This window comes from Lemur catta, unplaced genomic scaffold, assembly GCF_020740605.2.
Source record: "Lemur catta isolate mLemCat1 unplaced genomic scaffold, mLemCat1.pri scaffold_55_ctg1, whole genome shotgun sequence".
Lineage (NCBI taxonomy): Eukaryota > Metazoa > Chordata > Mammalia > Primates > Lemuridae > Lemur > Lemur catta.
The window spans coordinates 814,770-834,228 of NW_025423860.1; the positions used below are offsets into that span (position 1 = coordinate 814,770).

Sequence of the window (19,459 nt, forward strand, 5' to 3'; positions counted from 1 at the left end):
AGTTCCTCAGTTGCACTGGCCACGTTTCAAGTGCTCAGGGTCCACGTGTGGCTGGTGCCTTCTGTGTTGGACAGGGCAGGTTAGAGAACATTCCTGCCCTGAAGAAATTCCGTCAGATAACCCTGACCTCAGTGTTTGCCAGCACAGACCTAGAAAGGTGTCGTCTAAACGGTATCATCAGGGGTTCCTTCCAGGTGGGAACCAGTTCAGTGAGGGGACATCACCCGGCTGCTTCCCTGCTCCAGGCCATGTCCTCGGAGCTGGGTGCTCTGCGAGAAGGCAGGCAGCTCCCGGCCCAGCCCAAGCTGCGCTTGCCCGGTGAGAGGCTCAAATGTGAAGTCATCAATCAGGGTATCAAAGTGTGATGGTCAGAAATTTGTCCTTAGACACATGAGAGCTGGAAACAGCAGGTTTGAGAGTGGGTCCTGGAGTCAGCAAGGTCCTGGCTTTACCACTGGCTGCTGTGTGACTTTAGGCAACTTAATTAATCTCTCTGGGCCTCAGGTTTCTCATGGAAAAGGGGGGGAAATAGCAGTCCATCACAGAGTCCTTATAAAGCGTCAGTGTGATAAATTCCTACAAAACAACCCTGCCAGCACGTTGCAGGGTTGACTCGGTGGCAGCCATCAGCTGTCATCTTGCTCACCAGTCAATGTCTGGACCGTGCCTGGCACATACTAAGAGCTCAACAGATATTCATAAAAAAAAGGAAGGAAATTCTGTTTCCTTTTGCTTGAGCAAACAAAAAACAACAAACTCTCTGGCTTATTGTCTCATTTTTCTGGAAACAAAATGAAAGAGACCCTGGGAGTGTGTCATGTACTTGGTGCATTCAGGTTATGTGAGTTACCTTAAAGGTGTTGTTGCCATTACCTCAAAACGTTGAAAAGCAGTGTGAGTAGTGAGAATGACTAGAAAGAGTTGCTAGCTTTATAAAATGCATGTATTATTTTCACAATCTTATATTACGCAGCTGAGAAACCTACAATGCGCTTACTAATTGGTTAACAGATGCCAGAACGCTAGCGAGTCAGAACATTGTGATCATCCTCTGTGGAAACAAGAAGGACCTGGATGCAGATCGCGAAGTTACCTTCATAGAAGCCTCCAGATTTGCTCAAGAAAATGGCAAGTGACCTTTTATCTCTTACTGTTTTTCAAATGGCAAATTTGGGGGGTAACAACATTTCTTTGAGTTTAAAACATCTATTGGAGTTTCAAGGTTATATTTAGGAAATGTAGAATTTGAGATTGTTTTTACTATAAATTTAGACTTATTTAGTGTATTTTCAGTATATTGCATTCTGCCTACAAAAGTTACTATGATGATAAAAGCAAATCTATTAACATTCATATGACTTTTTAGTATTAGATCTTTGAATATTAGAGATCTTGGGTTAAAGTGAAATTTATTTATTTATATATATGCGGGGGGGGCAATGGACACACACACACACACACACACACACACACACACACACACACACACACACACACACACACACACACACACACACACACACACACACACACACACACACACACACACACACACACACACACACACACACACACACACACACACACACACACACACACACACACACACACACACACACACACGTCTCTCTCTGTTGCCCGGGCTGGAGTGCAGTGGCGTAATCATAGCTCACTACAACCTCAAACTCCTGGGCTCAAGCAATCTTTCTGCCTCAGCCTCCTGAGTAGCTGGGACTACAGGCATGCGCCACCACACCTGGCTAGTTTTTTGTTTCTATTTTTAGTTGTTCAGCTTAATTTCTTTCTATTTTTAGTAGAGACGGGGTCTCACTCTTGCTCAGGCTGGTTTTGAACTCCTGAGCTCAAGCAATCCTCCCACCTCGGCCTCCCAGAGTGCTAGGATTACAGGTGTGAGCCACTGTGCCTGGCCAAAATTCAGACATTTTAAATAACTTTAAGTTTTAGAACCAATCAAGAACTACAATATCCTAATATCGGTGTTTGATGGGATTCTAGGACTACTGTATTACATTCTTGGAAACTGACTAGTTTCTTGCTAAGAAAATAAACATGAGAGAAACACATAAGCCAGAATCATGACAGTTTTCAAAGATCTGTTTAGAAATACAGAAGCTAAGAATGTTAAAAGCACAAAAGGAATTTTCATGTGACTGAAATGTCCACATCTTTACAAGTGAGGACACAAGAGGCTGGAGAGGTCGTGGTTTGCCTGGAGAGCAGCGAAACAGGCCTGTCTGAGGACTGGCAGTCCCTCTGCTGGGTAAAAGGAGCGCTCATTCCTATAGGCCTTTCCACGGGCAGAGTGACAAATTGTGATACAGTCCCCTAGAAAGTACAAAGACGTGTAGATTGTACTTGTGGTAACATACAGATTGTTTGAAGAAGGAAATTGCTGCTTTTGGCAGAGCCGTGCGGCCGGTGCCTTCTCCCGCTGGGCAGTCGTGCCGGCTGCAGAAGCCTCGTTGCTCCTTCCGTCTCTCCAGTGGATTAAGTGCTAACACAAGATGGCAGCTGCTTTTCAGAAAAAGTTAGAATGCTTCTAACATTTTAAAAAACATAACTGACACATATTGATTTTGTATTTACAGAATTACATAGTTTTATGTCATATTTTGTCTGCTGTTCTAAGAATGCTAAATGGGCTCCTAGTAAGTGAAAATTATGATTCATCTTCTAAATGTGGTGTTGTATTTTGTTTGATATCAATTTCAGAGCTGATGTTTTTGGAGACAAGTACGCTGATGAGAGAATGTGGAAGAGGCCTTTGTACAGTGTGCAAGAAAAATACTTAACAAAATTGAATAAGGTAAAAGCCTTTCCATTAATAAACTTTTCATCTGCGTGTTTTTACTCTCTAGCTCAGTAATATCACCTTTTAATATTTTCAGGAGCAATTTGGTCAAAGAATATTCTCTCTGCACCTGCCAACCTAAAACCGCCACTTACGGGTTTGCAGGTCACATCCCGTGGCTGCGGTGAAAGCTGCCCTCTGGCCAGGATGGTTTCCACAGCGATGAAAGGGACGGGAGACCAGCTCGACTGGGGGGGGCAGTCAAGGTTTCAGCCAGTGTTTGCTCTTAGAGCCACAGTCTCCCTGGGCTCCTTCGCTTAAAGGAGGAGGAACAGGCCTTTGTCCACTCTCTGTCAGCAACATGCCGGTTCTGTTGGGCCTGGGCCACATGTAACGGCATGATGAGCGCATCCTGGAATGTTGGCAGTTGCAGATGGGGCATCATGGAGCTGTGCAGTCAGGAGTCATTTTATTTCTGAAGCTAACTGAGCATGCCTCGATTGTAACATGCCTCATTGTTATATTTGTTGCTTTGGTAAAAATAACTTGAAATAACTCTAATGTGGGCAACTGATGAAATACTATGTAGTTGTCCCTTACTAGAGTTTTTATTTAAATATTACCGAACATATTTGGGTATTCACTTTTTAATCATTCAAATATCTGAGTGCCTATTCTTTGCCAAGTGCTAGGATACAAAAATTAATCACAATTCTTGCCCTCAAGAAACCATCTTTCAAGGGAGACAATCAAAAGATAATGATAATCCTGTGAGGCTGATGCAGCGATTGAGAGATGCACAGGTCCCTGGCATAACAGAGAAGCGGGGCCTGCCCCACCCAGTGTCTCGGGGGGCCTCCAGGAGGAGGTGATGGCTGAGCTCAAACTTTCAAAGTATAAGTAAGAGTGAGCCAGCAAGGGAGTGAGGGGGAGGGAGTGGCAGGAGAGAAGGTTGAAGAAAGGCAGGAGCCAGCCAGTGGCCCTAATCGAGGATCTGGAACTTTTTCCTGTAGGTTATGGATTCTCAGTGCTGGCTGGGTGCTAGAGTCGCTGGGATGCATGGGAAACTGTAATCCCAGGCCCCACCTCTAGGGACGCCAACTTCACTGGGCTGAAGTGTGGTTTAAGCATCAGGCTTTTTACATGTTCTCTCCTGTGATTCTAATGCTCGGCCAAGACTGAGAATCACTTCAGTGGCGGGGTGGGGTCAGCTGGTGGGTGACGTGGTCAGGTTGTGACTTGACATCAGTCATGTAGCAGGTGGTTATGTTGAGGACAGATTGAAGGGAGGATAAGGCTAGGGGCCAGGATATCAGTTAAGGCATTTTTGAGTAATGCGAGTAAAAAATGACTGATTAAAGCTCAACAGGGGCCGGGCGTGGTGGCTCATGCCTGTAATCCCAGCACTCTGGGAGGCCAAGGCGGGAGGATCATTTGAGCTCAGGAGTTCGAGACCGGCCTGAGGAAGAGCGAGACCCCGTCTCTACTAAAAAAAAAAAAAAAATAGAAATTAGCTGAACAACTAAAAATATAGAGAAAAAAAGATTAGCAGGGCATGATGGCGCATGCCTGTAGTCCCAGGAGTTTGAGGTCGCTGTGAGCTAGGCTGACGTCACGGCACTCTAGCCCGGGAAACAGAGCGAGACTCTGCCTCAAAAAAAAAAAAAAAAAAAATATCAGGGAGGAGGCGTCCCTGCCGTCTTCATTGCGGGCCAGCCTGCTGGCAGGTTCTCCACAGGAAGAAACGTAACTAGACAAAAGAAAGTTCATGTCAAGAAGGCACAGCAACTAGGCACACGATGCCCCAGATATAAACCTACCTTTGCAGACATTTCAGAAAAACTGCTGCACATTCAGCAAACATGTTGCAGGATCCATTGAAGAGCTGCCTGGGGCCGTGGGGTCACCCAGGGTTATGGGTCCCTGTGTGCTGTGTGTCCTGCCTGCACCTGACAGGGTGTCTGGGGGGATCTCTTCCTCCTTAGCTCCTCACTTGTCAGTGCACTTTGCACTGCCCTGTGACCTCTGTCTCTCTCTCTGTCTTTGTCTCTCTCTGTCTGTCACCCCCATGGCCAAGGCAGCTGAGCTGTGCCCAAAGCAGAGGAGGGGGTGTCCTGCCTCCTTTGCGAAGGGAGGCCACACGCCATTGGACCCCCCCTTGTGCTTCCCATCAGGCCCCACGGGGTGCTCAGGGGTCTCACCCCTCCTGCCTTCATCTTTGGTTCTTCCTCTCCCCAGTGGGCCCAGTGAGCTGCAGGAGGATGCAGGGACTGCAGGGCTGTCACAGGCACTGACGGAGCAGGGTTTCCCTCCTGGTGGTGCTGACCTGTCTGACTGCCGAGAGCCGATCAGAAGCGCCGCCTCCCTGTCTGCCGAGCCTGAGGTCCAGTCTGTTCTGGATGGAGCAGGTGAGTCCTCCCGTGATGAAGCTGGTCAGTCTCACTGGCATCCCAGGTGGCCTCACTGTGCTCAGTCCTCTGCCTGGGCTGAGCAATGTCCCTGCAGGCTGACTCAGGAGACCCTGTTGGTTCCCGTCAGGTGCTTGGACAGAGTTTCCTGCACAGAGGGGAGGTGGGTCTGAGAGCTTTGCCATCTTCCCAGCACCTGGCCGTGTCTCTGCCAGCCTGGCCCCCACTGCCCTGTGCAGGCCGCAGATGCACAGGCAGGTCCCAGCCCCTGCAGCATGTGCACAGCAGGGTCTGCCCGAGTCTCCCCTGTGAGTGGCATCTCATGTCCCCTGCATGTCCTGGGCGGGGCCTCCACTCTGCAGGTGGAGCTGCAGCTCCATGAGACCCATTGGCAATCAACCAGGGGCTCCAAGGTCCTTGTCTCTCCCGCCCTGTCCCCAGGGTCTCTGCTCTCACCTTGGCTGTCCTGGGGCCCTTGGAAAGCTCCAGGCTCAGTCGCACAACCACCCCGCCAGGCCTGGGCTCCCGTGAGGAGGACGGGAGATGCTCAGACACAGGTCTCAGAAGGGAGCTGAGTGTGGGAGGGGACGGCCCTGCCAGGCATCACTAATCACGGGCCAGGAGAGGCCAGTTCTCCTCTGCAGTGGGGTCACAATCACAGAAGGCCACCTCCTGCGTGGCCTCCCTGCGATAGTGTGAACCGTGTGTGTGTGCAGTGCCCAGCCGGGCCCGGCAGCGGTGGCACAGGCGGTCTGCCCCGCCCACCCTCCCCCTGCAGGGAGAGCCCCGGCAGACACAGCACGAATGTCACCTAAATGACACGTGGATGTTTTAGCAAGGATTTTCTCCACGTAGCCGTGCAACACCAGGCACGGAAGTCGGGAGTGTGACGGACGCTGTCCCTCGCCCTGTGCTGGGACAGCATCTCCGTCTCCGCAGCGTGGGTTGCGCAGGCTCCGCCCGGAGGGAGGAGGCTCTGGGCAGCAGCAGGAACGTGCCACATGCCCAGCCGTGCTGTAACCGTCCGCTGTGGGACCAGGCTGGGGAGACCTGGCTCTGCAGCCATTCAGGGGAGGGCGGGAAGAGGGTCCACGCAGCTCAGGGCCACCAGCAAGACCAGGCTGCGTGGACAGCCCCTCGGTCTGCGTCTGCAGTGGTGCAAATGGAACGTCCCCGCGGGAGGACAAGACTCCCCGGGGCAAGGGTGGGTTAGGGACACCTGTCTAACAGTCTATGGAGGAGGGTCCGGAATCCGTGAGGGCCACACGGCTGGACACAGGAGAAACCTGACAATGATCACCCTTGACATTCGACACCATAGTGTGGTGACGCCCAGCTCAAATATTTGAATGACCTAAGGGAGCCGAGGGGAGATGAGCTTTGTGACAATCATGAGGCTAAATAAGTAAAAACGTGAAGGAGCCTTCAGGGCGTCAGGAGTTGGCCACGTTCCCAGGAAGGTTCCAGACCACCACGACCGTGCAGGGAGGGAAAGGCAGGTGGGGAGGGAGTGAGTTCACCTCCAGGGACAGTAGAGAAGGGACCAGGTGACGTGCTGGGTCCTGGGGGAGATTCCTGCCTCAGTGCCCTTCAGTCCTGCCGAGTGTGCGACGCTCGTCCCTGGGCTTCACAGTTCCTTCCACAGACAGGCGTGTCGGGGGGAGATGTTTCCCCAGGAGCCCAGCAGGAACTCTCACCAGCTCTTAGTGAGTGTCCCACTGGAACGATGGTTCGCGGTGGCAAACTGTGCCTTCAGTCACTATGGGGGCCACCAGGCCGAGGGAGGAGCCTGTGCACAAAGACCTGGATGCTGGAAGGTCCCTGGTGCAGGGCTGGGGGGGACAGCCTGACCCCAGGGGACGATCTGCACAAGGACAATTTGGGGGGAAGTGAGGTTGGGTGAGAATGTTGGGCCACAGTGAGCAGGACCACAAGGTGGGGGGGGGTGACGTGCGTCGTGTCGTGGGCCGTGGAGAGGAAGGTCTTGGAGGCAGAGCAGGACGTGGTGAGAGGACTGTGGGGGCTGAGCCCGGTGAGGGACTGACAGTGTGGAGGTGGCAGCATCAGGGTCCCAGTCGGGAGGACACTGGGGAATCCAGGCGGTGATGATGAGAGTCTGACACAGTGTGAGCTCTCAGGAAGGTGACACAGAACACTTGGGGGTATCTAAGTTTGAGTGTCTTCCCCTTTTGCCAGCAGAACCAGGGAGCCCCTCGGCTTCTTGCCATTTTCTCATGCAGCCACCAGAGGGCAGTGTGGGACTGCTTATGACAATGCCATTGTTCCACTTCAATACTTTTTTTACAGGTTAGCATTCAGAATGACTTCTACTGTCTTAGAGAATTTTTTTAAAAATGTTTACTTGCTATTATGCTTTAAATCATTTGGAAATAATGAAAACTTCGTAGAAGAAACAAATATAAGTTTATCCCACTGACTGGAAGATCTCTTTACACATGTAGACATGTAAAATTATCAATCAATGAGTCAAGGTGGATCTTAACCAAACAAAATATTAAAAATTAACTGAATATGGATAAAATAATTAAATTTAAGAACTAAAACTAAAGGTCTTAGAAGAAAATGTAGGGGGAAATCTTTATGACCTTGGATTTGACAGTTTTGTAAACATGTCACCAAAAGCTTTAGCAGTAAAAGAAGAAAGAAAAAAACAGATAAATGGGGCGCCAACAAAATTAAAAACTTTCCTGTCTCAAAAGACACTCACAAGAGATTGTAAATACAGCTCATGGGATAGCAGAAAATACTGGCAAATGATAAACCTATTAAGGATTTTATACCCAGAAAATATAATGAACTCTTATAATTCAAGTACAGAAACACAAACATCCAACTAAAATGGGCAAAGGAATTATATAGACATTTCTCCAAACAAGATACATGAATTGCAAAGAAGCACATGGTAGATGGTCAACAGCATTAGATATAAGGGAAACGTGGAAGAACCCAACAATGAGACCCCAGTCCATACCACTAGGACGGCTATAATTAAACAGCATCAATAGTTGCGTGAGTGCTTGATTGAGGTCAAAGCCTGGATGAATCCTCTGTGACGTGGGGCTTTGCCTCTGGGCTCTTGGCTCTGCACATATTTCATCTTCATTGGAATCATTACTTTTCTCTTTCTTCTCACACTCATTGCTTCTTCCTCTTCCTCCTCACGACAGCACCTTCCCTTAATGGCTTGGGACATGCTTCCCACCCAAATTGGTCTCACACTGACCATGGCATGGTTCCCACTGTCTCCCGTGGGGGCTGCCCTCGTGGTCTCAGGCTCCTCGGGGTCCTCTGTGCTGAGCTGACTTCTGCCAGTCCCGACTGCTTTCACCTCACCTGGATGGTTTAAGGGAAAGTCCAGGACTGCAGAGAACCAGAACCAATCTCTGCCCGGGCTATCTCCAAGGGGGAGAAAATCAGAGGGATGTTTCTAAAACAATGACCCACATGAGAGCTGAGGTTCCCCAGCAATTAAATCAGAGGGAGAAACCTAAAGGAGAATGGAGGAGCTAAAAGCCAGGCTGGGGAAGTGGGGTTCCCACTTGTGTCCCCTACCAGGTGGGACACCTTATGTGGAAAAGGGGACAGTTCCCAAAGGAAGGCCACCATGGACATGGGACGTGGTCTGCTCTAGCTGAGTTGTTCCTGTGGCTATCAGAGTTCTGGGGACCTTTTCCCAGGATGTGCATTTAATGGTGGCCTTTTTTCTTACGTGAGTATCTCTAGGGATATTTCTCTGAAATAGATTCCTGGGCCTTATCTCCAGAGATGTTTTAACAAGTGTCCCAGTGACTCACATGCATGTTCTTTAGCTCTGTGTCTAGTAAAGTCCGGGATGCCTTTCAGATTCATGTTATTCTATTTAACCATCCCAAACCCTAGTGGTGACTGCTGCCCTATTTTCCACATGAGGATTATAGCCTCAAAGAGGGTAGAGAAATTCTCCTTTGAAGCATCCCTGGCCTGCGAGAAGCTGCATTTGAATCTCAGATCTGCTGAGCCGACGCTGTGCTGTTGTTGCTTCCGCACTGACCCAGGATGGAATTTGGCTGGGACGGTGGTTGGGATGAGAGGTCTTTGGTAAAAGTGAATGACTCTTAGTGACGGGGAATGATTCACTTGATTAGTACTGACTGTTTACCGTAGCAGGTGCTTGTGGGGACACTGGAGACCTGTCATCACCAGGGCGGACAGAGTCCCTGGTCTGCTGAAGATCATCTTCCTACTGAAGAGATTATAGATAATCACCTAATATACTTCTTTTGTGATTCTGTTACATATAATTTATCCTTTGTGTTTCTTTGTCACCTGAGACCAGTCATTGATTGAAAACTGAGTATAAATAATAGAACTGGATCAGGCATAGTGGATCCAGCCTGTAATTTCAGCACTTTGGGAGGTCTAGGAGACAGATCACTTGAGGCCAAGAGTTCAAGACCAGCCTGGGCAACATAATACCACAGCATTTCTACAAATAATATTAACAATAATAATAATAAATGAGCTCTGGGTACTGGTGGGCACCCGTTGTCATAGCTACTCAGGAAGCTGATGCAGGAGGATCCCTTGAGCCCAGGAGTCTGGGGCTGCTGTGAGCTGTGTTCATGGCCCTGCACGCCAGCCTGGACGACACAGCAAGACCCTCTTCTTAAAGAACAAAATATAGGGCTAAGAACTATAGAACTGTGACAAAAGATATGTCCCAGGATGGAGACATCTGAGATGTTTTAACAGTGGAAATAGCCATGTTGGATCCCAAATCCCAGAAACAGAGATGTGAGTTCCTGGTGGTAGAGCTCGGTGCTTTGGACAGGGAAGCTGAGGCCCAGGCTTGTGAGGTGGCCCTGCTGCCAGCAAGGGGTGAGGGAGCTGGGGAGAATCTCTTAGTCCTTCTGGGCCTCAGTTTCCCCATCAGGAAGTGAAGGTTCCAACTGCACCTCTCCCAGGGACCTTCCTGCCGGGTTTGCTCTGAGTCTCTGTGGGCAGAGCTGTGGTAAAGGTGCCCTGCGACCCGCAGTGGAGACCTGACCTTGGTCCCTACTGTGACTATCTCCTGCAGGGCCCTGAGCTGAGGCCACACCCTGAGAACTCAGAACTGAGGGAGCAGATGGAGGAAGGGGAGCCGGCAGGTTGGGGGATGAGAATGACCGAAACAAGGACACGGGAACGGTGGTGCAGGTGGACACACACGGGGTGAGAATGAGGACAAATTGGGTTTAGAGATCAGGAGTCACTGAGAGATGCCTGTCATCACCCAAACCCTCCAGGGCCAGCCTGGACAGAGCAGTGGGGATGGGAGAGGAGCTCAGGGCACTGGGGTCCTAGGCACCTGGCCAAGGACACCCACAGGCTGGACTCAGAGCTGGTTCACACTGAGGGAAGCACCAACCCCAAGAGGAGGAAGAAGTGACCGTGAGACCCTGCCCAGCTCCAGCAGCCTCGTCCTTGGGGCTGCCCTGGCAGTGGACGCCCTCCAGGTCAGGGTGGGCTGAGCAGGAGAAGGGTGGACATGCTGCTCTAGGCCAGTGACCCGGGGACAGGGGACCCTTGCACATGAAGTAGTGACACTTGGCTATTCTCTGTGCCTTTCAGTTGAGAAAGGTCTGGTGACAGCCCAGGGAACGGGCGGAGAGGTCACAGACACGTCATCCCCATGACGCAGTGAACAGGAAGGGAATTCCTGAGAGCAGTCCCGGTGTCACCAGACCCCCACAGGGGACTGTCCCTGAGTTCTGATACTGTAGGGCAGGGGTCTCTCTACAGAAGGAGACGTGCAGCTCCCTGGCAGGAAGGAGGGTGTCTCTCACAGAACACTCAGGGAAGGAGTGTAGACGGGGTGCTGGAGTCAGAAACCACTTTTATTCAGTCACTGACGACCACTGCGGGGAGCCCCCTGGTGCCGGGCCTGAGTGGGAACCGTGAACACGGAGTTGGTGAAACCGTGTCCCAGCATCCACGGAGCTCTCAGACCGGTAGGCCGTGCATCGTGGCAAGTGTGGTCACGGTGAGGGAGGGTCCCATGGGGTGTGGGGGTGACCTCAGTGGCTGTCCTGGTCCCCCTTCTGTTTGTTTCCAACGGCTGGTGGGCCCTGGGTGACAACACTCCTGACCTCCCAGGACACCACCAGCATCTGCCTCCAGGTCGTGTCAAGGTCAACAGAGCCAAGGTCTCCAGGGGGAGCTGCTGACTCCGTCATGGCCACCTGGAGACACCATGAGGCCAGTTTAGTGGGACCCTTAAGTCCATGTCTGCCAGAAAGGTGACGCTGGTCCCTGTTCTGGTGGATAATTACATGTTTCCATACCTTCCTAATCTCCCATCACATCAAAATTAATTAAACGATGACTCTATTTTTAGAATTTCAGTAGCTCATAATTTACTCTCAGATCTCGCAGTAAAGAACGAGTGTGGAGGGAATAAAGCTGTTTCCGTGTTTGCAGGGGACACGCAGGGACTGGGGCTGGACTGGCTTTCTGCATTCACAGGCTCGGGGAACATCGTGACTCTTGTGCTCAGAGACACAGAAATGTCCCACACCCTTGTTTCACTGTCTGTCCACCTTGTCCCTGTCTGAAAAATCCGACATCTGTGCTCACCTAGGGACGCTGAGCTAAGTCAGTTGAGCTCAGCGAGGGCAGTTCCTGATCCCTGTGGGTAGTGTCCTGTGCTCGTCACACTGGGGGGCAGAGGACAGGAGCTCCGGTCCCCACTGAAAGGAGCTGAGAGTTGTCTGCTCTGAATTCAGCCAGGGGTGTGTGTAGGTGGGGAATCAACAGCTCACCCCCTCGCTCCCCTGCTGATGAGGAAGAGGATGATGAGGAGCAGTGACGGCCCTGGGCTTTATGCACCTCCTCCTGATTCATGCCCACAGCATGTGGAGAACGTCCTGCAGGGAGGGTCCAAGCTTCCTTTGTCACAGTTGACTGTCACACATCCTCAGCATGGCTCCTCTCCATGTGTGTACGTCACAGATCATGTCGAGATTGTAGCAGTAAGAAGAGAAGCAGTGCAGTGACGGACTGGAAATCCTTGCACGATGTCTGGTCAGGCAACGGGTCTCTACAAAGGTCAAGAACCTGCTCAGAAAGTGACGCTTTGCGGAACACACGGATGAGCCGGGTCCAGTGTCCTGTGGTGGGAGACAGCTGACTGCATCTCGCAGCACCTGGTGACTTCAGGAGCAAAAACACTCTCCACTTGCCCCAAATGGTGGCCCTGTACACCAGATCAGAAGGTCTTTAATGCAGCAAATAAGCTGGGAAAATGGCTCTGCTTCTATGGCCAAGGAATGACATGGGTCTCCTGGGGATGACACAGCAGGAAGCAGATGGAACTTAGCACAGTGGCCACAATACAGCACATGAACTGGCTGCCTGCTGTGGAGCTGTGAGTGAGCTGCTTAGAGAAACAGAAATGTTATCTTTTCAAAAACTGTGTTTGGTTGAAATGGGGACCCAGTGGCCACTGGGGCTTAACATACATCTCATAACTGACATCATCCACAGTGTAGTGTGGGGGTGTTTTAGGGTGGAGGGAGACACTGTCAAACGTGGCCGAGCAGTCCTCCTTCCTTCACTCTGACATGAACGCTCGGGGCCCACGATGACATGAGTTCCTCCCTCAACTCAGGCAGGTCCAGCAGGTGAACTGCAGAGACCTGGGCCACAGGGCGTCTCCCAGGTGTCAGGCTCACCAGACCTGGGTGGGACTGGAAGCCAAGAATGTGAGGAGGTGGCGCAGGGGTCCCTCTCCCCTGCCTGCCTGTCCCTCTCAGCTCAGCCTCACCTGCTGTGTCCCTAAACCACATTGCATGTGGGCACCATGGAGGCTCATCACCCCAGCCAGAGTCATGACCTTGACCTTCCCATGTTCAGTTAGTGGAACACAACCACAGCTCAACCGTTTCAGGTCAACACACAGAGCTACAGAACAAGGTTTCATAAAGGTGCTCTGGATCCTTGTCCTGTGCAGCATGTGAATGAAATGACCAAAAATGTAAAACCTGCCATGAGGTTGACAAGTCTTTTCAATAGAGATGGTCACGTCATGTATTCAAGCACCTGCACATGAACTAGTTTAATCACTGTGACGGCTGGGAAAGGGAACACAAGGGAGTAGAAAGAAATCCATTAGCAGCAAATATGAAGTTTAATGTTCAGTGAGAGGAAGTAACAACCCAAAGCACCCCACACACGGGAGGACATAGGTGGTGGGAGGTCACACGTGACGCAGGTACAAGGAGAGACACAGCCCCCTGTGAGACGACTGAAGCCAACGTAACCCTGGAATGCAGCAGGGACACTCAGACAGGACAGAATTTTGTTCTATACTTTCTAATGGATTTGGAGGGATGGGAGAAGATGCAGAGAAGAAAGTCACGAGAGATTTACATTTTTACATCGCAAAAGTTTGACGTTATTTAATTTAGGAAAAGTCGTAAGATCTGTTTTCATGGTAAAGAAATGGTTGGGTGACTACACAACCATGAAGGAAATAAAACTGGGGGGGAAACTGTTCCTACCTAGATATTTCCATACAGACATGGGAATGGACAAGAGGAAACGTGCTGAGATTTACTGAGAAATGAAGGGGTCTGTGGCATGAGCACGTGTCTACACCACTCTGGAGCATGGCTGCTCAGGGGGTGTCCCCATCAGTGGTGTCCCCTTTAGGCCAGACCACCTGGCTTGTGCATCGGCATGGCCCAGGCACCTGGGGGGCAGGGCTCCTAACATTCCGTGCACCCACACAGAATTCTGTTATGGCGACTGAAGACCGTTACGTGGCTCGCTGAGCTCCACTGGCTCACTTTTCTTGGGCTCTGAGCTATAGTCAGTGACTTCAGCTCTGAGCTCCGGTGTCCTGAGCCTGATTGACTACAAAGTGAAGGACTGTTGAGTGCTGTGGGGTGTGGATCACGTTTTTCCAATAGTAAGTGAAGAAGTCCAGTGTTGGTCCTCCCTCAGTCCTGATGAAACCTATTGGATTTGATTTGTTGTTCACCCACCGTGTGTTTGGGTTTCTTCTCCCCAGTCCCTGGCTGTGCTTCTCCTGCCACAGCGGCCAGCATGGCAGGGTCCCTCTGCTCTCTGTCCAGGCAGAGGGCACAGATGGACATCTGGGAACAAAACAGGGAACTGCGCTCCCAGCTGGTGGAGGCTAAACAGCAGGTTCTGGACCTCAGGGAGAAACTGGACATTTCCGAATCAACTGCTTTCTCCCTGGCCAACCAGCTGCAGAAATACAGTAAGTTCTGTAGGTTCACCGTGTTCAGTGACAGATGGTTGTGTGTATTCTCTCTGAGGAAATAAAGTTTCTAGACTTGGTGCTTCTCTTCCCTTTATCAAAATAAATTTCATCCTGCTATATTCCCAAGAAGGGAAAAGGGGGTATTTTAACCCTGTTTTTCTGAGGATGGAGAAACTGAGGCACACAGAGTTTGGCCATGATTCCAGGTGAGGAGTAGGGTGGGGCATGAGGTAAAATGTCAGTTATTTATTTCTGCAGCTTCCAAGGAAGTGCCTGTGATTTGGGCACAAGCTACACCTGTTTTTCTTAGGAGCCTGTGTACTGCACAAAATCCTGCAGTCACATAACGTCACTGTGGTTGTAATTTCTGGGACTGATGAGCTTCCGTTCAATTGTGGTGAGGCCCAACAGGAAAGCACTGAGCTGCCCCCTGGGGAAGGTTGGGATGGACACAGCCCCTGCTTCAGAGGAGCTTCCAGAGGAGCGTGCTCCTAATGGCAGTTGTGACAATCCTTAGTGACCCTGTCCAGGGGGCTGACCCTGGTGGGAGAGAAGCTCTGCATCCTGGGACACCAGTTCTACTTTGAGTCCAAGAAAGTGATTTGAAACTTAGCTGGAAGGTAGATGGTGCTTCTGGTTATGTCAGGGACACTTTCCCACCTCTGTGTGTCCCCTGAGCTGGGGAACCTTCAGGGACACAGGACAGCCAGCAGGTGCACGTGGACCATGATGGCCTGATCTAGCAGATGTTGGCCCACGTGTGAACAAGGGACGAGGAGGACAGCAGCAGCCCCTGTGACAAGCAAAGCAGTGTGTGGGATGGGCCCCCACCCCCACCCCAGTGCGCCTGGCCACTGCCAGCCCTTGTCCTGCCCAGAAAGAGAAGCCTGAGCGACTGAGGGGTCCTGGGAGCAGGGCACGCGCACAGCAGCAGGATTGGAAGGAACCTCACAACTCTGAGGCTGAGCTTGCATCCTTTTCCTCCAAATTATTTTCCAATAAATGAGAGGATTATTTTTAATCAAAAGGAATTAAAGAGAAGATTAAAAATTGAAGCCTGTTATGGAGGTGAAGAGATGAGTTCTGGGAAAGGACAAACTGTGTTTTATTAACACCTTTCCATCTAATCATAACATAAGCATGTGAAATACTGTGAAGAGGAAGAACATGGAAGAAGGCTGAAGACCACGTGTACAGCAGGGACCCTGGGAATGTCTCCGGGCACCAATGCAAGTTGTTTGTCTATGGTGTGCCTCAGTTTCCTCCTCTGTTTACATGGTGCTATTGTATCACCTATTAATTGGAGTTGCAATGATACATTCATTAATTCCTGTGTCGCTTTTACAGCAGAGCCTGACAAGAGGAGCCACTGTGAGCTCGCAGGTCTCTCACTTCCAGTGTGACCCGAGCCTCACTAGCGTGTGGGAATTTTCTCTCGGGTCCTCGTGGTCTAACGCCTGATGTCTCCCACAGGCGCATCCGGATGCGATTTCCACCTGTGAGAGGCTGGTGCACTCTTTGCATTCCCAGCACGAGGGACCCACAAATCGTGGGGTCCTCAGGGCCTTCCTAGCTGTGCAAGTGTCACTGCCTCGTGCCCAGTTCAGTGATTTCCGTCACAGGCTGCAGCTTGGTCACGAGGCCCGTGATCAGAGTCAGACCTTGGGGGAGAGAACTCTGACTGTCCTAAATCCCAATTCGATTTTTGCCAAGTACCTTTATGTGCCTTTCAGCTTCTCCTTCCTCATCTTGCAATAGGAATTCTCAATGCCATGGAGACGGGAGGGTGAGAATTAAAGGTGTAGAAATCCCCACATAAGACCTGGGACTGCGGACACTTTGGTCCCTTGGAGGGACCCTGCCACCTCCCCTGTGGGCAGTGGCCACAGCTTCCCACTGAGGCCAGCGTGTGTATCTTTCTCAGAGTGTGGCAAGTTCAGGGATGTCCTGGAGTCCGTGCTGGGGGTGAGGCTGGACTTCTGGGAGGAGGAGTGGGCAGAGATGCCGACCCTGGAGGACGAGCTCAGGTAAGGCTGCTGTGTGTGGGGCAGACAGGGGGACGTGTGAGTCTCTGATGTGGGCAGCTCAGCTGGGACATCTAAGAGCCCACCTTGCCAGGGCAATGGCAGGAATGCACGAGGCCGGCATGTTTTTCACAGATATTAATAAAACAAGATGAAAACAAAACTAAGGATGTATTCTGGCCCACAACTGTGACTCAGAGCCAGGTTTTCTCCTTCCAAACAAGAAGTTGTTAGGGTGAAAGTCACGTAACATAAAGGTAACCAAAGGACAGTGACAACTCAGCAGCATTGAGTGTAGTCACACTGCGCATTCAGGTGATGGAAACACTAAAAGCCCTGACTCCACACTGTGCAATATATCCCTGTGACAACACTGCACTTGGACCCGTCACAGACATACAATTAAAACTTTACAGTGTTGTGCAGTCATCGTCCCATTCACTCTGAATCACACTCACCCTGACTGAATGTGGCTTCTGAGACTGTTACCCAAAGAACATTGTCCCCTTGGCCTGGTCATCCTGTGTCTTTCATGCTTTCAACTGGCCCCAGCTGGAGCTGGCACATTGCTTCCTGTGGCTGCGTGTCCAGTCGCAGCAGAACGTGCTGGGTGTGTCTTCACGTGGAAAAGGCCTTGGCCACAGTGAGGGACTGAGGGACACCGTTGTGAAGCCGATTCAGGAAGACACCTGGCTCCTCTACAGAAGGAAACAGGAAGGGAGCATCAAGGATCTCACAGGGACACTCTGTGATGCACGGGAGGCTTTCCCTGCACATTCTTCTCTCTCTTTGCCACAAGCAGGTCACCAAATACGTGCTAGAATTGCACTTGGAAGGCTTCCTGGGGACACCTTCACAGAACTGTCTGCTACTGTGCATATACTCTATTGTCAACTGTGCCTTTTCATATTTGCTTTTGTTCCCACCATAGGGAAGCCAACAGGCTCATTGACCAGCAGGCCCGAGAGCTGACCCGATTGAGGCAGGTGTTGTGAGAGGGGAGAGATGGCTCATTTCTCCTCAAGCAGCACCTGCAGGCCATCCTCCTCCAGGACAATCCTGACAGCTGCCAGGGCCAGGACCTCCGTGAGCACCTGGCAGAGGGGCACAGGCTGGCAGAGCACCTCGCCCGCACGCTCAGCCCAGGTGAGTGGCCACAGGCCCTCAGGACTCTGAGCTGCTCCCAGGTGCCAGCTCGCAAGACACTCCACTCACAATGTGGCTCTTCACCCAGCTGTCCTGGTTTGCACGTCACATTTATGGCCAAGACAGGATCAGGGCTGGCCAGCGGGAGCAGGGGACAGAATACTCAGGGTGGAGGTCCCAATGTCCCCACTCTGTCCTTCCTCCTGATGCACCGTGGCCTTGAACTTATCAATTCTTTTTTCATGGGTTTTGCTTTTGTGTGTTGTGTCCAAGGACCCAAATCTAGGTGACCAATCCCAAGGATTTGTTCTGTAAAATTGCATTCAGTCAAAAGGCCACACTCAAGGATCTGGAAAGACACATGTGGCCCCAAGGTTCCCCACTCCTCAGTGGACCTTATACATATGTAATTAGCTTCATACTTAAGAATGTCTTTTTTGAGCTACCTTAAATCGCATTGTGTATTAATTTGAAATTCCAGCTCTTCATTGCTGATATTTAACTCATCAATTGATTGCATATATTAGCTCTGTATCCTGCAACCTTGCTACCAATGGCTTATTCATTCCAGAAGCATTTTGTTGGTGCCCTCATTGCTAATTCTTTGGGATTTTTTAATATAGACATTAGCTTTTATTTCCTTTCTTTGTCTTATTGAAACAATTAGACCTTCCAGTGTGATGCTCAGTAGGAGTACACTTCTGAGGGTTTGGGCACTTCTGTGACTGCAACTGCCTATTGTTTTATTTCTCAAATTTCTGCAGACTCATACTCCAGCAATTGGTCAATTATGCCTTAGGTTTTCTTACCATAGAAACGGTCCACATGTAGAGATATCTGCTGGTGTTTGTAGGGGTAGTGTGGAGCTACTCAATGTCTGACTGGACATTTCTGAATTTCTATGCAGAAAACCACAAAGATCAGGAGGAGGAGAAGGAAGAAGAACCACCAGCCCCCAGGTAGCAATGAGCAAGCACGGCCTGGAGGAGGGTGGGTAAAATATGGGAGGGCCCAGTTGCACTGGTCAAGGTGTCAAAGTAGCCACAAATTTCACAGCAAAGGTGCGTGAAAACTGTTTGTTCTTTGATGACATTCTCACAACCAGTGAAAAATTCCTTCCATTAACAAGGTTGTTCACTGTCTTCAAGGCATTTCCCATTAACTAGGAGAAAAAGTCAGTCTTAAGAATTTCTACAATCACAGATTCTACCTGTTCTCCCTCCCATGGCTGAACTCAGTATGAGATGCCCATCTGCTTTCTGTGTGGTTGGCCTTCAAATGTTGGAAGTGACTCCGTAGCAGGGGATATGAGCAGACTGAAATATTTGCACCATGTCACCGTATTGCTAGACAGGGTCCTAGAAGGCACAAGAGCTCCTGACCTACACTGTCAGGAGCCTGTGCCCACTGTGCTGCTGCGGGAACAGTCAACACGGTCCACGCAGGAGGCTGAGCCACTGCGTGGTTCTCTGTGTGTGCTGCCTGCCAACACGGTACCAAGGGGACAGTGTCCCCTTCCTCACCATCTCCTTACGTGGCCAGTGCACAGAGCACTTGCTCCTCTCTCACTCCTGCCCTCGAGGCTCCCACATTCTTCCTTTATCATAACAGGATAGCTTTCTTTCTCTTCAAAATGAAAGCCCCTTGCACTCTGTGGCCAGTCCTTCATGCCTGTCATCAGCACCACCTTGGATCTGGTGTCCAGTCCCTCTTGGTTGGTCCTATTCTTTATCCCACGAGGTTGAGCAGTGTGGAGCAGGAGGAGAAGGTGAATGGAGTCCTGCAGAGCCAGTTGGGTGAA

At 50.6% G+C, this 19,459-nt stretch overlaps 1 protein-coding gene and 1 long non-coding RNA gene across 9 annotated transcripts in view; both read left to right on the forward strand.

Annotated features, from left to right (window-relative positions):
- Window positions 1-1,126, forward strand: part of LOC123629866 — a 32,247-nt gene extending 31,121 nt beyond the window's left edge. Inside the window, exon 4 of the long non-coding RNA XR_006732341.1 lies at window positions 1,012-1,126. This is a non-coding gene — a long non-coding RNA (uncharacterized LOC123629866). The remainder of the gene's footprint in view (window positions 1-1,011) is intronic.
- A 1,615-nt stretch (window positions 1,127-2,741) lies between these two features.
- On the forward strand, window positions 2,742-17,526 carry LOC123629865 (putative neuroblastoma breakpoint family member 5). Of its 8 annotated transcripts, XM_045539230.1 has the most exons (6): window positions 2,742-2,827; window positions 5,051-5,220; window positions 11,105-11,210; window positions 11,318-11,498; window positions 16,413-16,515; window positions 17,444-17,526. In XM_045539230.1, exons 2-6 carry the CDS (start codon window positions 5,212-5,214, stop codon window positions 17,462-17,464), a joined length of 420 nt encoding a protein of 139 aa, XP_045395186.1. In that variant the 5' UTR covers window positions 2,742-2,827; window positions 5,051-5,211; the 3' UTR covers window positions 17,465-17,526. The 8 variants fall into 8 exon arrangements, 2 of the variants coding, with proteins under 2 accessions (XP_045395186.1, XP_045395187.1); XR_006732335.1 differs by lacking the exons at window positions 16,413-16,515; window positions 17,444-17,526 and adding an exon at window positions 10,298-10,431 and having other exon boundaries at window positions 2,743-2,827; window positions 11,356-11,598; XR_006732340.1 differs by lacking the exons at window positions 11,105-11,210; window positions 11,318-11,498; window positions 16,413-16,515; window positions 17,444-17,526 and adding exons at window positions 6,854-6,926; window positions 9,385-9,395.
- Window positions 17,527-19,459: the final 1,933 nt, after the last annotated feature.